At 56.5% G+C, this 14,173-nt stretch overlaps 1 protein-coding gene across 1 annotated transcript; it reads left to right on the top strand.

The window, feature by feature from the left end:
• Positions 1–94: 94 nt before the first annotated feature.
• Positions 95–13,208, top strand: SCARF1 (scavenger receptor class F member 1). The gene is made up of 11 exons (XM_002718887.6): positions 95–253; positions 525–583; positions 800–901; positions 1,639–2,164; positions 3,421–3,639; positions 3,957–4,085; positions 4,701–4,804; positions 5,133–5,253; positions 6,594–6,715; positions 6,795–6,941; positions 7,475–13,208. The coding sequence occupies exons 1-11, from the start codon at positions 153–155 to the stop codon at positions 8,320–8,322; spliced, it is 2,478 nt and encodes an 825-aa protein (XP_002718933.3). The 5' UTR covers positions 95–152; the 3' UTR covers positions 8,323–13,208.
• Positions 13,209–14,173: the final 965 nt, after the last annotated feature.

Below are 14,173 nucleotides of genomic sequence, written 5' to 3'. Positions count from 1 at the left end.
GGCCGCCCTCCCTGGGAGGTGCCTCGTGGCAGCCTACCCAGCCGGCCTGGTTTCCTCAGGAAAAGCCTTGGGAGGAAGCGGGGGGGGGGGGGGGGGGGGTTGGGAGCTGTGGGGGCCAGATTAACCGGAGTCCTCCCACTCCACTGGCCGCCATGGGGCTCGGGCTGCTGTTCCTACTGCTGCTGCTCTGGCCCTGGGGACCCCAGGGCTCCCTGCTGGACCCCGGTGGGCAGCACGTCTGTGTGGGCAGCAGGTGGGTGTGACGGGACAGGAGGGGGGAGGCGGCTGAGCTGGTGTTGAGGCATTTGGGGAAGGAGACAGGGAGGAGGTTAGGGGCTGATGAGAGAGGGTTGGGGGGCAGCCTGGTGGGTGGCAGGAAAAACAAGGGAGGAGGTGGGGGACATGAGTACTGTGACGTTCCATTAGGCTGCCCTGGGGGACTGGGGCCGCCTGCCACACCTCGGCCAGGGACAGTGATCTTTGTGGGGCCAGGCTGCCTCTGCTGACCCCTCTCTGATCCACAGCCCCTCTGAGCTCCAGTGCTGCCCAGGCTGGAGGCAAAAGGATCACGAATGCACCATCCGTGAGTAGCAGAGGAGGGAGCTCCCTTCCTGCCCTCCTGGGGCCGCTTTCCACACCTGAGCCCTAGAACCGGGGTCCGTCTTGGGACGTGCGCCTCTGGCCTCACCAGGGTGACTCTTGGGGGGCACAGGGCGCTGGGAGCCAGCGAGAGGGGCGGGCGGAGGTCCCCTGGTGGTGAGTGCTCCAGTCGTGGTGACCTGGGTGGGGTATTTTTCAGCCATCTGCGAGGGGCCGGATGCCTGCAGGGAAGGCGAGGTATGCGTGAAGCCAGGCCTGTGTCGCTGCCCGCCGGGATTCTTCGGGGCCCAGTGCAGCTCCCGTGAGTCTCAACTGCGTGGTGAAGCTGTGGGGCAGAGCTGGGGCGGGGCTTGGGGCGGCAAAGCAGGCAGAAACACAGTCTCTGAAGAGCTCCCCTGAGGAAATTGAGGCCAGGGATAGGAAGTGACATGCTCCTGGGAGACGCCCTGTGTCGTCTCCGAAGCCCCGCCCACCCCGGGCCCTTCACGGTCTGGGAAGATGTGCTGTGATCTCGCCTTGCAAAGTGGATGCCTTCCCAGCCCCACTACCTCACCACCCCAGCCCCGGGCTGGGCTGCCACCCCGCCCCTCTTTGGCAGAAAGCGGGGATAAGAACGGGGTTCCTGAGTAGGACAGCCCGAGCACCTGCACCAGGGATGTCTGAGTTGGAAGGGGACCCAGTGGGCAATGGGGCTTCCTCTGTCATCCTGGTGGGCCATAGCCAGGCCTGCACTCAGAGTGACAGCCTCATTCACCTGTAGCCCAGGGAACGAGGAGGGGAAATGAATGAAGCCCTAGCTACTTCTGGGTGTACCTAGGACTCAAGTGTTCTGGAATGTGAACTGGGAGGCTGGGCCACTGGGGGTTTTTGTAGTTCAGAGCCTGGGGCAGGAAATGAACTGTGCCCCAGAAGCATCTGCTGCTACATGTTCCAAGGGCCTGTTCCCCATGGTTAGAGGGCGAGCCTGGCTCCCCTCTGCCTTAGATAAGGTCCTGCCCGGCCTGAGCCCACTGACTCCTCTGTCCCCGCCTCCTGCAGGCTGCCCGGGCCAGTACTGGGGCCCCGACTGCCGTGAGAGCTGTCCCTGCCATCCACACGGCCAGTGCGAGCCAGCCACCGGTGTGTGCCAGTGCCAAGCTGACCGCTGGGGTGCCCGCTGCGAGTTCCCATGCACCTGCGGTGCCCACGGGCACTGTGACCCCGCCACAGGCGAATGCCGCTGCGACCCCGGCTGGTGGTCATCCACATGCCGCCGCCCGTGCCAGTGCAACCTGGCGGCGGCGCGCTGCGAGCCAGCCACGGGCGCCTGCCTGTGTGAATCGGGCTGGTGGGGCCACCGCTGCAGTTTCCGCTGCGCATGTCACGACTCGCCCTGCGCGCAGGAGACTGGTCGCTGCACCTGCCGGCCAGGCTGGTGGGGCCCCGAGTGCCGGCAGCGGTGCGAGTGCGTGCGCGGCCGCTGCAGCGCTGTCTCGGGCAGGTGCACCTGCCCACCCGGCTTCCGCGGCGTGCGCTGTGAACTGCCCTGTCCCTCCGGCAGCTATGGGGCTCAGTGCCGTGACAGGTGAGTGGGCTGGGAGGGGTGCCGGGGAAGGCGAGCAGGCGAAGGAACGGGGAGAGGGAAGGGGAGGTTGAGGAGGAGTTCCAGAGAGGCAGTGGGAAGGGAAGAGAGAGCCAAGAATGCGGTGGGAAGGTCCGGAGAAGGCGCAGGGGCACAGTGCTCTCCTAGAGGACATGCAAGGCATGAATGAAAGAGGGATAAATTCCCCAAGGCCCCTCGGTCCAGCCCCACTCACCCCTTCCATCTGGTTGTGGTCAAACAAAACGCTAGCACCGTACTAGCAAGCCAGAATTGGAAGGAATCACATGTGGCCAGAGGATGGCGCTGTCCCCTTACGACTCAGTGGCTTTCAGCCTGAACGTACCTGGGGGCTCCCAAAAGCCCACGGAAAATGGAACAAAAAGGCGATGCGAGTTGCGAGTTCGCAGTGAACTGCTTGGAGCCTTTGGTACACGCCACACATTTATTTCACACGACTGAAAAGTCTAGCCAGACAGTACATACGTGCCTTACCGCGGACATGTATGGAGGCCTCCCGGTACGTCTGCCAATCCTTGTATAACATGGTGTGGTATATAATCCGTGTAATCCTCTGCATACCAGAAACCACCTCTAGATTACTGATAGAGCTACACAAGGGAAGGCTATGGAAATAGTTATTACTCTGTGTTGTTTAGGGGAATGGTGACAGGAAAAAAAATAACCTGTACACGTCCAGTACAGGTGCAATTTTTAAAAAAAGATTTATTTATTTGAAAGAGTAACAGAGGAGGAGAGACAGAGAGAGATGGCAGATCTCTCTCTCTCTGCCTCTCTGTAACTGTGCCTTTAAAATAAGTAAATACATCTTAAAAAAAAAGTCAATGGGAAATTAAGGTAAACTTGAAAAGTCAGTGGTGAAAACACACAGCTGACGTGTTATGTTCACGCATTTTCATGTTGTGGGCTAGAAGATGAACTACGGAGTCCGCTCGCACGGCATGTCAGGGACAGCACAGTGCCGGGGTGGGGGGTGAAGCTGGGAGGGAGGAGCACAGGGCAGCGTGCAGGGAGGCTGGCACAGGGGAGGGGCTGGAAGGAGAGCGATGCGATCCGGAGGGGCCTGCCCCCCGCAATCCTGAGGGCCCTGCCCCCCCTGCAATCCTGAGGGCACTGCACCCACCCACCCGGCGTTCCTGGTCCTGCAGCAGGGGAGACCTGGGTGTGCGGTGCTCCGCCCAGCCCCCCACAGGGCTCCTATGAACGCCTTCTCTCCCCAGCTGTGGCCACTGCAAGCAGAACAAGCCCTGCTCTCCAGACACAGGCAGCTGCGAGTCCTGCGAGCCGGGCTGGAACGGGACCCAGTGCCGCCAGCCCTGCCCCCCGGGCACCTTTGGGGAGGGCTGCAGGCAGCAGTGTCCCCGCTGCCGGGGTGGGGAGGCCTGTCAGCCAGACAGCGGACACTGCGCACACTGTGACCCCGGCTGGCTGGGGCCCAGGTGAGAGGCTGCCTCGTGGGGTTGGGCGGGGGGCGTGCGCCTCAGCTGTGGCCTCTGGGAGAGGGTCTCCTCCCCTGGCACATTCACCCAGGCCACTGGGGTTGAGGAGAGATGGGAGCTGGGGTGCCCTGAGCAAGATTCCCTCCCAGCTCCCCCTGCTCCTCCGGGAGCCTGTGTCCTGGCACCTCCTGGGGTCAGCCCCAGGCTCAAGGCCCTGTTTGTACCTAAGTGTCGTTGCTGCAGAGTGACCACTGGTCACTTCCCTAAGGCAGCCTGGCCGCCCTGCCCTGCTGTTCTGAGTCTTGCCTCCCCACCAGGTGTGAAGACCCCTGCCCGGTTGGCACCTTTGGGAAGGACTGCAGCTCTGTCTGTCCCAGCTGTGTCCAGGGAACCTGTGATGCTGTCACAGGGGAGTGTGTCTGCAGTGCTGGCTTCTGGGGGCCCAGGTGAGGCCTGGGCCCTGGGTGTAGGAGAGTCCCGCATCTCCCAGACGTCCCAGGGCTGCTCCACCTCCCCTGTGCCCTCCCAGTGTCCACCTCCTAAGAGAGAGCTGTTCCTGCTACATGGGGGCTGCAAAGCCTGGGTTCCCTCCCTGGGTGGGAGCTGATGAGAGGCAGGGCAGGCGTCAGACCCCCTGTCCTGTCCCTAAGGTCCTGGGGTAGGGGAGCCACCAGTGTCTCTGGCAGATTTTCTACCCACAGGACAGTGTCAGAGGGAAGGGACCTCACTTTACAGACAGGACTGAACCTGGCTCAGCCCTCCAGACCATGAGGGCATCTCCTGGGGGTGCCACTGGCATCTTGTCAATCTCCCATTACTCCCGGCAGGCGTGGCGATGCGGGCAGTCAGGGGTGGCCAGGGCCTCACTGGGCGCTGGGTGTTCTCTTGGAAGGTGGCCTGGGGGACCGAGAGTTCTCAGCACGTGGCTCCGAGGTCGGAGCGGTCTCCTCGGGCATCGTCTAGGGAAGTCCGCCCGGGGCTGCGCCGGAATGCACCTTGCCCTCTCCCCACCCAGCTCCATCCTCCCCCAGCCTTCAGCCGGCCTCCTTGTTCCCCTGCAGCTGCAACGTTTCCTGCCCATCTGGCTTCCATGGAAACAACTGTTCCCTTCTCTGCGAATGCCCAGAGGGACCCTGCCACCCTGTTTCTGGGGCCTGCCAGCCGGGTAAGGCCGAGAGCAGGTGCAGGGCATGGTGATCAGGGATGGTCTGGCCCTTTCCTTGGGCCCCACCCAGGAGCCATCCATTTCAGAGACAGTCCCTGTGTCTGACATCTGGATGCTTTGGGGTCCCTGGAAGACGTGGCTAGAGCCAGGAAATGAGCAGGCAGGGTGGACGCTGGTGTGACAGGAGAATGGGGGACAAGAGCTTGTGGGCCAGAAGGAGGGGACAGGGCACCAGAGAGGCTGCCTGGAGGCTGGGGGTGGGGGGTTCCCGGGGGGCAGCTGCTCAGAGCTGCAGATGAGCCGCATGGCTCTGTCTCCCGCTCCCCAGGCCCTCCCGGTCAGGATGCGGCCCTCATCGCCGGCATCCTCGTGCCCCTGCTGCTACTCCTCCTGGGCATCGCTTGCTGTGCCTGCTGCTGCTGGGCTGCCCGGGGGGGCCCCAAGGACAGGTGAGTACTGGCCTGGCCCTGCCCCAGCCCCCGGCTCGGGAGGGTGCAAGATCTCTTCTCTCTCTCTGTCACTCCGCCTTTCAAGTAGATTTTTTAAAATACCTAGTGCACTGGGGGTCCGCCTGGGAAATTCCTCACAAGCAGAGCTTCATCCCTTGCGGACCCTCTTCACACCCCGCGGCTCCGGGTTAAGCCATTTGGGCACCAGTTTAAGTCCTGGCAGCCGCACTTCCCATCCAGCTCCCTGGGAAAGCTGCAGCAGATGGCCCAAGTCCTAGGGCCCCTGCACCATGTGGGAGGCCTGGATGAAGCTCCTGGCCTTGGCCTGGCCCAGCTCTGGCCATTGCAGCCATCCAGGGAGTGAACTAGCAGATGGAAGATCTCTCTCTCTCTCTCTCTCTCTCTCTCTCTCTTCCTCTCTTTCTCTCTTTCTCTCTTTCTCTCTCCTTCCTTCCCTCCCTCCCTCCTTCCTTCCCTCTCTGTAACTCCGCCTGTCAAATAAATAAATAAATCTTAAAAAAACGAAAAACGAAGCCCCTGCCCGGCTTTCTGGGCTCTCTGTCCAGTGCTCTCCTGTTGGCTTCTGCACTTGCCCTTGAGCACAGTACTCACAGATGAGCCCTCCCTACCGCTGCCTAGAGCCTAGGGGTGGGGAAGAAGCCCTCCTGGGGGCACAGGGATGGAGAGGAGCGGGGAGGGACCCGGGCAGGCTTCCTGGAGGAAGTGTTACTCCACAGGAGAACTTGGGCGCGCTGTGATGATAACCACAAAGCTGCATTTTGGGGACCCCCATGAGGTGCCTGGCACTGAATGGGGTCCCACAAAAAGCTCTGATGGACAAGACCGTGGCCCCCATTTTTACAGGTGAGGAAGCTGACGCTCGGCCTGAGCTAGAGTTTTAGAGCCACATCACTCTCCCTGATTCACATCTTGAGCCAATAGTTAGGATTTTATTCTGGCTCCACAGGGAGCCATTCATAGGCCTGTGGTGGCCCTGTCGCACCCCACCAAGGAGATACAGGTCTTTTTTTTTTTTTTAATATTTATTTATTTATTCACTTGAAAGATGGAGTTACAGAGAGAGGGCCAGTCCAAAGCCAGGAGCCAGGAGCATCTTCCAACCTCCCCTTGGGTGCAGGGGCCCAAGGACTTGGGCCATCTTCTGTTGCTTTCCCAGGCCATTAGCAGGGAGCTAGATTGGAAGTGGAGCAGCTGGGTCTTGAACCAGTGCCTCTACAGGATGCTGGTGCTGCAGGTGGCAGCTTAACCCGCTGCAGCACAGCACCGGCCTGGCAACACAGGTCTTACGGCCTGTCCGCCTCCCCACCCTGCCCCCTCAGGCCAGCACAAGACGGAGCCGCCCTGTCTCGGATGAAGCTGCAGGTCTGGGAGGCACTGACCAGCCTGGGCTCCGTGCTGCCTTGTGGCTCCTTCAGCAGTCATAAGCTACCCTGGGTGACAGGTGAGTGGGCACGGAGGTGGGGCCCGGGGTGGGACAAGGCTTCCCATCAGGCTGTGCGCCTGACCTGGAGCTCTGACAGTCTCGCACCACGACCCGGAGACCCCCTTCAACCACAGCTTCATTGAGCCACCCTCCGCCGGCTGGGCCTCCGACGACTCCTTCTCTTCTGATTCTGAGTCCGGCGAGGAGGATGAGGGTCCTGCCTACTGCGTGCCACCCCAAGAAGGTAGCCCCTGAGCAGCCCTGCCCGCTCCAACCCATCCCTGGTTCCTTTAGCAAATTGTCACCGAGTGCCCATCCTGTGCCAGGCATGGCTTCTGACCCAAGCAGACAAGTGCAGTAGGCAGCGGTGGTGCAGGTTGGCAATAGTCGGAGCCGTACAAGCAGGGGCTCACCTCCAGCCACGTCAGGGGTGAAGGGGTGGGGACGATGGCTGGGTTGGGGCTGTCAGAGCTGTGTCTGGCCAATCAGTGGGAGTTAGCCAAGGGCAAGTAGGGAGAAGTAGCAATGGTGTTTCAGAGAGGCAACGGCTGTGTGGCGTTGGAGTTGGTGTGGCTGGAGCGCGGCAGTTGGTCAGAGCCGGGAGGGAGGAGCAGAGGCAGGAGCAGCAGCGGCGCCCTGATCCGGGCCTCCTTCCACTGCCCTCCACATCCTCGCTCTCTTCCCTGCCCCATTTTGCCTCCTGAAAATGCCAAGGTGCAGGTAGGGTGAGCTGGGGTGACCGGCCAGCTCCAGCCAGTCTGTTGTCTCCTCCGCCAGGGATGGTCCCAGTGGACCCATCAGAGTCATCAGAGCTGGGCGGGGGCCCCTTCCCGCCCCCCGAGGACACCTCCACGCCGTTCGCCATCCCACGTACCTCCAGCCTAGCGCGGGCCAAGCGGCCATCTGTCTCCTTCGCTGAAGGCACTAAGTTTGCATGTCAGAGTCGCCGAAGCTCAGGGGAGCTTCCCAGCCCACTTCGAAAGCCCAAGAGGCTCTCTCGAGGGGCCCAAGCAGGCCCCGAGGGCCAGGAGGCTGAGGAGTGCACAGGCCCAGGGCAAGCAGAAGCTGACGAGACCCCTCCCGCTGCTGCCACCCCGAGAGAGGCAGCCGCTGGCCGCCGCCGCCCCCCACTTGGTGGCCGAACAGTGGCTGAGCGTGTGGAAGCCATTGAGGGCAGTGTGCAGGAGAACTCGGGCCCTGTGACCACCATCTACATGCTGGCAGGGACGCCCCGGGGGGCCGAGGGCCCCGTCCGGTCTGTCCTCCGCCGTTTTGGTAGCTTCCAGAGAGGCCAGGCAGAGCCCAAGGTCAAGAGTGCCATCCCTAAGCCTCCACGGCGAGCCTTGAGTCGGAACAAGGGCAGCCCTGGACCTGGACCCACCTCTACTCCTGCTAGCCAGAGCCCCAAGAGTGGGCATGCTGGGGCCACGGAGGCAGCAGGAGTCAGGCCAGAGGAAGTGGCCAGGGGGCTGGCGGGTGGCCCCAAGAGCTCAGGGAGGGCCCAGGAGCTGGTGTCCAGGGCTGGGCCCCCAGAACAAGATCCCCAGATGCAGGCCGGAGAGGAAGGGCAGGGTGAGCCCCAGTATGAGAATGTTGCACCCATTTCTGGGCCACCAGAGCCCTGAGGACCTCAAATCGGCAGCGTGAGAAGATTCTGGATGCACAGGGGCTATCAGAACTGCCCACGTGTCAGGCCGTGCTTCGTGATGAACAATAATCCAAGGCCCAGGCCAGAGCATGCGCGCTGGGACAGGCCAGGGTGAGAGGCCAGCGGGCTCCGGGCCGGCCGGGTTCCCAGACGGCGCCTGCGCAGATGGCTCACAGGCCCGGGGCCGGGAGGCGGGAGAGTCTCCGACCCTGGGGTTTTTTGGGCTCTTGGCTTGAGCTCTGCCGGCAAAGAACTGTTGGTTCCTTCATTTGCGAAACTTTTTTTTTTTTTTTCCTGAAATGGGAGACAGCCTAAATGTCTGATAAGAAAAGATCAGCTAAACAACCAGGGCTCAGGATAGGTCACTCCACGGTCGTTGTGTGAGAATATTTAATATTGGAGAAGTGGGAGGGTGGGAACTCAGCCGTTAAGGGTGTGAAAAGTAATGAAAGCGAAAGCAGTTCAGTTCCAGCGTTTCCTTGCCATAAACTTTGTGTCTTTAGTTCTTAGTCTACGTGGTGAGAATGTTCCTTTTTTGTTATAGTTTGAGGTTGTTTTATGAACTCTGTTTTTAAAGGATCCATGTGCATGAAAGATGCAAGGGTTGGGTGCTGGTGCTGTGGCGCAGTGGGTTAAAGCCTCAGCCTGCAGCACCAGCATCCCATATGGGTGCCAGCTCGAGTCCTGGCTTCGGATCAGCTCAGCTCCGGCCGTTGTGGTCATCTGGGGAGCGAACCAACGGATGGAAGACACCCCCCCCCCAACTCTCTTTCAAATAAATAAAATAAATCTTTAACAACAACAACAAAAAGATTCAAGTGCATCAACTCATATATTTCTCTGGTAGGTGAGCCTGGGATGTTATTTATTTTCTTGAGCTTTTGTATAATTTGCAAATTTCTAAAGTGACCACTCTTTTTTTTTTTTAGCTTTTCTCATTAGATTGAATTTTTTTTAAAGTTACAAACAGCAATATTCTTTGTTAAAAATAAAAACTGGTAGCATTACAAACTTGCCTAAAGTAAGGCTGAGATCCGTCTTCGCCCCAGAGGCAGCCTGGGGAGTGAGAGGGGAGACTTAGCAAGTGTCTTCTGGTGCTGGCTGAGTTGTTGGCTCACGCGGTGGGTCACCGTGTTTCCTGCACAGGCCTCCGAGGCGGGAGAGCAGTGGAGGTGGCTGCCTTGCAGGGTTTTCTGTGCACAGGTAGGCACATGCTTCAGACAAGAATAGGGGAACATACCCTCCTGGGCTTGCTCTTGTTAACAATGTAACCTGGAGAGCTCTCCATGCCACCTCTCTGATAAAAATGTAACTACTTGGGACTTCATCTTGTGGAGCTAACGCAGGTGATTTAGAAAGTTGGGTTATTTCTAATCATTTGCTCTAATAAACAATGGTGAAGTATACAATTTTGTCCATATTTTTGTACTTATGCAAGTTTGATTTTTTTTTTCTTCTATAGAATAGATTTCTAGAACTTGGATTGTGAAGCTATGGGCTAGGAATAGTAGATATTTCTGTACTTATTTTAAGTTGCCCTCCAAAAAGGTTGTATAACTTTGTACTCACAAATCATGGAGTTATCCCTTTCTCTTGGTATCTTGGGGCGGTGTTTGGCATGGTCGTTAAGACGCCACTTGGAACACCGCATCCTACATGGCAGTGCCTGGGTTCAGATCCCGGCTCTGCCCCTGATTCCGCCCTCCTGTTGCAGTGGGGGTGATGAGTCCAGTGGCGGGTCCTTCCCACCACCTGAGTCCTGGCTGCTGACGTAGTCTGGCCCAACCCCAGTGTTACAGGCACTTGGAGAGTGAACCCGTGGATGAGAGATCTGTTTTTCTTTCAAATAAGAAAATTATTTTTTTAAATGTCATTTCTGCAAATACCACTTGTAAAATGAGATTATTTTAGACAATAAAAATGTGTCATAGCTTCTTAAAAAGTTAAAATCTGTAGCCAACACTGTAGTGTGTGGGCTAAGCCTCCACTTGTGACACCGGCATCCCATATGGGAGCATGGGTTCTGGTCCTGGCTGTTCCACTTCTGATCCAGCTTCCTGGTAATGCACCTGTGAAGGCAGGGGATGATGGCCTAAGAACTTGGATCCTGCCACCCAGGTGATGGCCAGGATAGAGTTTCTGGCTCCTGGATTTAGCCTGGTCCAGCCCTGGCTCTTGCGGCCATTTGGAAAATGAACCAATGGATGGAAGATCCCTCTCTGCCTCTGTCTCTCTCTCTCTTGATTGGCCTTTTTTTTTTTTTTTTTTTAAGATTTATTTATTTTACTTGAAAGTCAGAGTTGCACAGAGAGAAGGAGAGGCAGAGAGAGAGAGAGAGAGAGGTCTTTCATCCGCTGGTTCACTCCCCAATTGGCCGTCAACAGCCAGAGCTGTGCCAATCTGAAGCCAGGAGCCAGGAGCTCCTTCCAGGTCTCCCACATGGGTGCAGGGGCCCAAGGACTTGGGCCATCTTCTACTGCTTTCCCAGGCAATAACAGAGAGCTGGATCAGAAGCGGAACAGCCAGGATCCAAACCGGCACCGATATAGGATGCTGGCACTACAGGCGGTGGCTTTACCTGCTATGCCACAGCACGGGCCCCTTGGTCTTTCAAATTGATCAACCAACCATATTTGCTGGTTCATTCCCCAACTGACCTCAACAGCCCCAGTTGGGCCAGGCGAAGGCAAGAGCCAGGAACTCCATCCAGGTCTCATATCGGTGGCAGAGGCTCAAGTTCTTAGTCATCATCCTCTGCTTTCATAGGCCCATTAGCAGGGAGCTGGATGGAAGTGCAGCAGCTAGAACTTGAACCTGTATGTCTACGGAAAGCTGAAGTTACAGGGTGCCACAATGCTAGCCACCCCTCAATCTTTTTTCTTTGTTTAAATATTTATTTATTTTAAAGGCACAGTTACAGAGAGAAAGGCAGAGAGAGACAGAGAAAGAATCCTCCATCCACTGGTTTACTTCCCAAATGGCCTCAGTGACTGGAGATGGGCAGATCCAAAGCCAGGAGCCAGGAGTTTCTTCCAGGTCTTCCTTGTGGGTGCAGGGGCCCAAGCATTTTGGTCATCTGTTGCTGCTTTCCCATGCACATTAGGCTGGATCAGAAGTGGAGCAGCTGGAACTTGAACCACTGCCCCAGGTTGTGGCTTTGCTAAGTCACAATGCTGGCCCCAATCTTTTTCTTTTATTTTTTTTTTTTAAGTTAAAATATGGGGCAGGTGTTATGCCGCAATGGGTTAAGCCACTCATTAGGGTGCCCGCATCCCACAGCAGAGTGCTGGTTTGAGTACTGGCTACTCCATTTCCAATCCTGCATTCCTGCTAAGGTATCAGGCAGGCAGCAGGTGATGGCCCAAGTACTTGAGTCCCTGCCATCCACGTAGGAGACCCAGATGGAGTTCTAGGCTCCTGACTTTGGCCTGGCCCGGCCTGGCTCTTGTAGGTATTTGTGGAGTGAACCAGTGGAAAATCTGTCTCTCTCTCTCCGTCACTCTGCCTTTTCAAATAAATAATTTTTAAAGATTTATTTTATTTATTTGAAAGACAAAGTTACAGAGAGAGGTAGAGCCAGAGAGAGAGAAGTCTTCCATCTGCTGATTCACTTCCCAAATGGCCACAATGGCCAGAGTTGAGCTGATCCGAAGCCAGAAGCCAGGAGCCTCTTCCAGGTCTCCCACACGGGTGCAGAAGCCCAAGGAGTTGGGCCATCTTCTACTGCTTTCCCAGGCCATAGCAGAGAGCTAGATTGGAAATAGAGCAGCTGGGACTTGAACAGGCACCCATACGAGATGCAGGCACTGCAGGCTGGGGCTTTAACCTGCCACACCACAGCACCAGCCCCAATAAATAAATTTTTAAGTTAAAATCATTGTACAAGTAAAAATTATGTTTTTAAATGATCAAAAATTCAGAGGCTGGTGCTGTGGTGCAGTGGGTTGACGCCCTGGCCTGAAGCACCAGCATCCCATATGGGCACCCATTCAAGTCCTGGCTGCTCCACTTCTGATCCAGCTCTCTGCTATGGCCTGGGAAAGCAGAGGATGGCCCAAGACCTTGAGCCCATGCACCCATGTGGGAGACCCGGAGGAAGCTCCTGGCTCCTGGCTTCGGATTGGTGCAGCTCCGGCCATTGAGGCTAATTGGGGAGTGAACCAGCGGATGGAAGACCTTTCTGTCTCTCTGTCTCTGTCTCTCTCTCTCTCTCTCTCTCTCTGTGTGTCTCCTCTGTGTTCAAATAAATAAATCTTTTAAAAATAATTAAAATATTGCAATTTGAATTTCTGTGATTAGCCTAAGTTTTTTCGTATCTTTAAAAAAGTTTTTCGTCTACTTGAAAGGCAGAGCAACACACAGAGAGAGAGAGAGAGAGAGAGAGAGAGAGAAAGAAAGAATCTTCTATATACTGGCTCACTCCCCAAATGCCCACCTCAACCAAAGCTGAATCAGGCCTTGGTCAGGAGCCTGGAATTCCATCTGAATCTCCCACATGGATGTCAGAGACCCAAGTAACCTGGGCCATCATCTGCTGGCTCCCAGGTGCATTGGCAGGAAGCCAGATTGAAAGCAGAGCAGGTGCCCAGATGTGTTTGGGGGTTATCACAACCCATTGTATTACAATGCCTACCCTTCTTTTCCTATCCTTAATAGCAATTTGTATTTTTCCTGTAGATTACCTGGTTATATTCAGTTTCCCACTGAGGTGTTCTTTGTTCTCATTGATTTGTAAGTGCCTTGCACATATCAAGGATATTAATTCTTTGCCCAGCTTGTAACTGCCGTTTTACTGACGTTTAGTTTTATCTTTTTCTCTATAGACGGTTAAAATTACAATTTAGACATTGCTTGTTCTTACGACGCCTGGGTTTCAAGTGGTCTTGCAGGGCGGTCTCTACCCTGAAGTGAGGGAAATCACCTCCATTTATTCTGGAGCATTTCAGTGTTTCACGATTTGCCAGCAGACTGACAAATGACTGAAAACAAAAATCTGAAAACACTGCTTCATTCAAATAGGCCTGGGACCAAATCAGCTCTAACATCTTGTTTTGTGCCTTTGAAAAAGTTACTTGAAGCCTCAGTTTCTCTTTCTTGTTGGAAAAGTGGGGGCAATGCCCGTTCCCCAGGGGATTAAATGACGCCAAGGATGTAAAGCACCCGGTCAGTGTGAACCCTCCTCCGTAAGGGGCGAGTCTTCCGCGGGCCTTCAGCCCTGTGTCCTAGAACCCAGCACCTCCTCTCACGTGCTCAGGTTTTCCTCCCAGAGACCCACATCGCACACCTGCCTTGTGCTTGTTCCATAGTAAGGGCTGCTCTGCAAAGCTGCGGGAGGGTTGCAGGCAATGCGAAAGAGGGGGACAAACAGCTGAATGGATAATCACTGCACAAGGGCAGTGCGGGGCTCTGGGGGAGTGGCTAGGGAAGGCTCTCCGAGAAGGGGCTATGCGCAGGGCGGGGGTGGGGTGGGGGAGCAGCAGGCGCAGGGACCAAGAGCAATTCCACGAGTGGAGGAGCAGGCAGGTGCGACAGGGAGGGAGAGGCTGGTGGGGAGGAGCTTCTGTGGGTTCATGTGGGGGAACTTCCATTGTATCCTGCACAAGTGGTAGAGAATTTCGGAAGGATTTTCACAAAGGTCAGCTTTACCAAGGTCAGACTCACATTGCCCACAGCTCACTGGGATGGGGTGGGGATGCATGCTCCCAGCCTTAGGGACAGAGATGGACGGATTAGATAGCGCTTAGGAGATAGGACTGGGCTGACATGGGGGAGGTGGGGGAGGGAGGGGGAGGAACACGGCAGGTGCCTGTTGAATACGGGTTAGAAGG

The sequence above is a fragment of the Oryctolagus cuniculus genome, chromosome 17 (assembly GCF_051225735.1).
Source record: "Oryctolagus cuniculus isolate XC-2025 breed Fujian yellow rabbit chromosome 17, ASM5122573v1, whole genome shotgun sequence".
NCBI classification, from domain to species: Eukaryota; Metazoa; Chordata; class Mammalia; order Lagomorpha; family Leporidae; genus Oryctolagus; species Oryctolagus cuniculus.
This window is presented reverse-complemented; position numbering and strand designations above follow the sequence as displayed.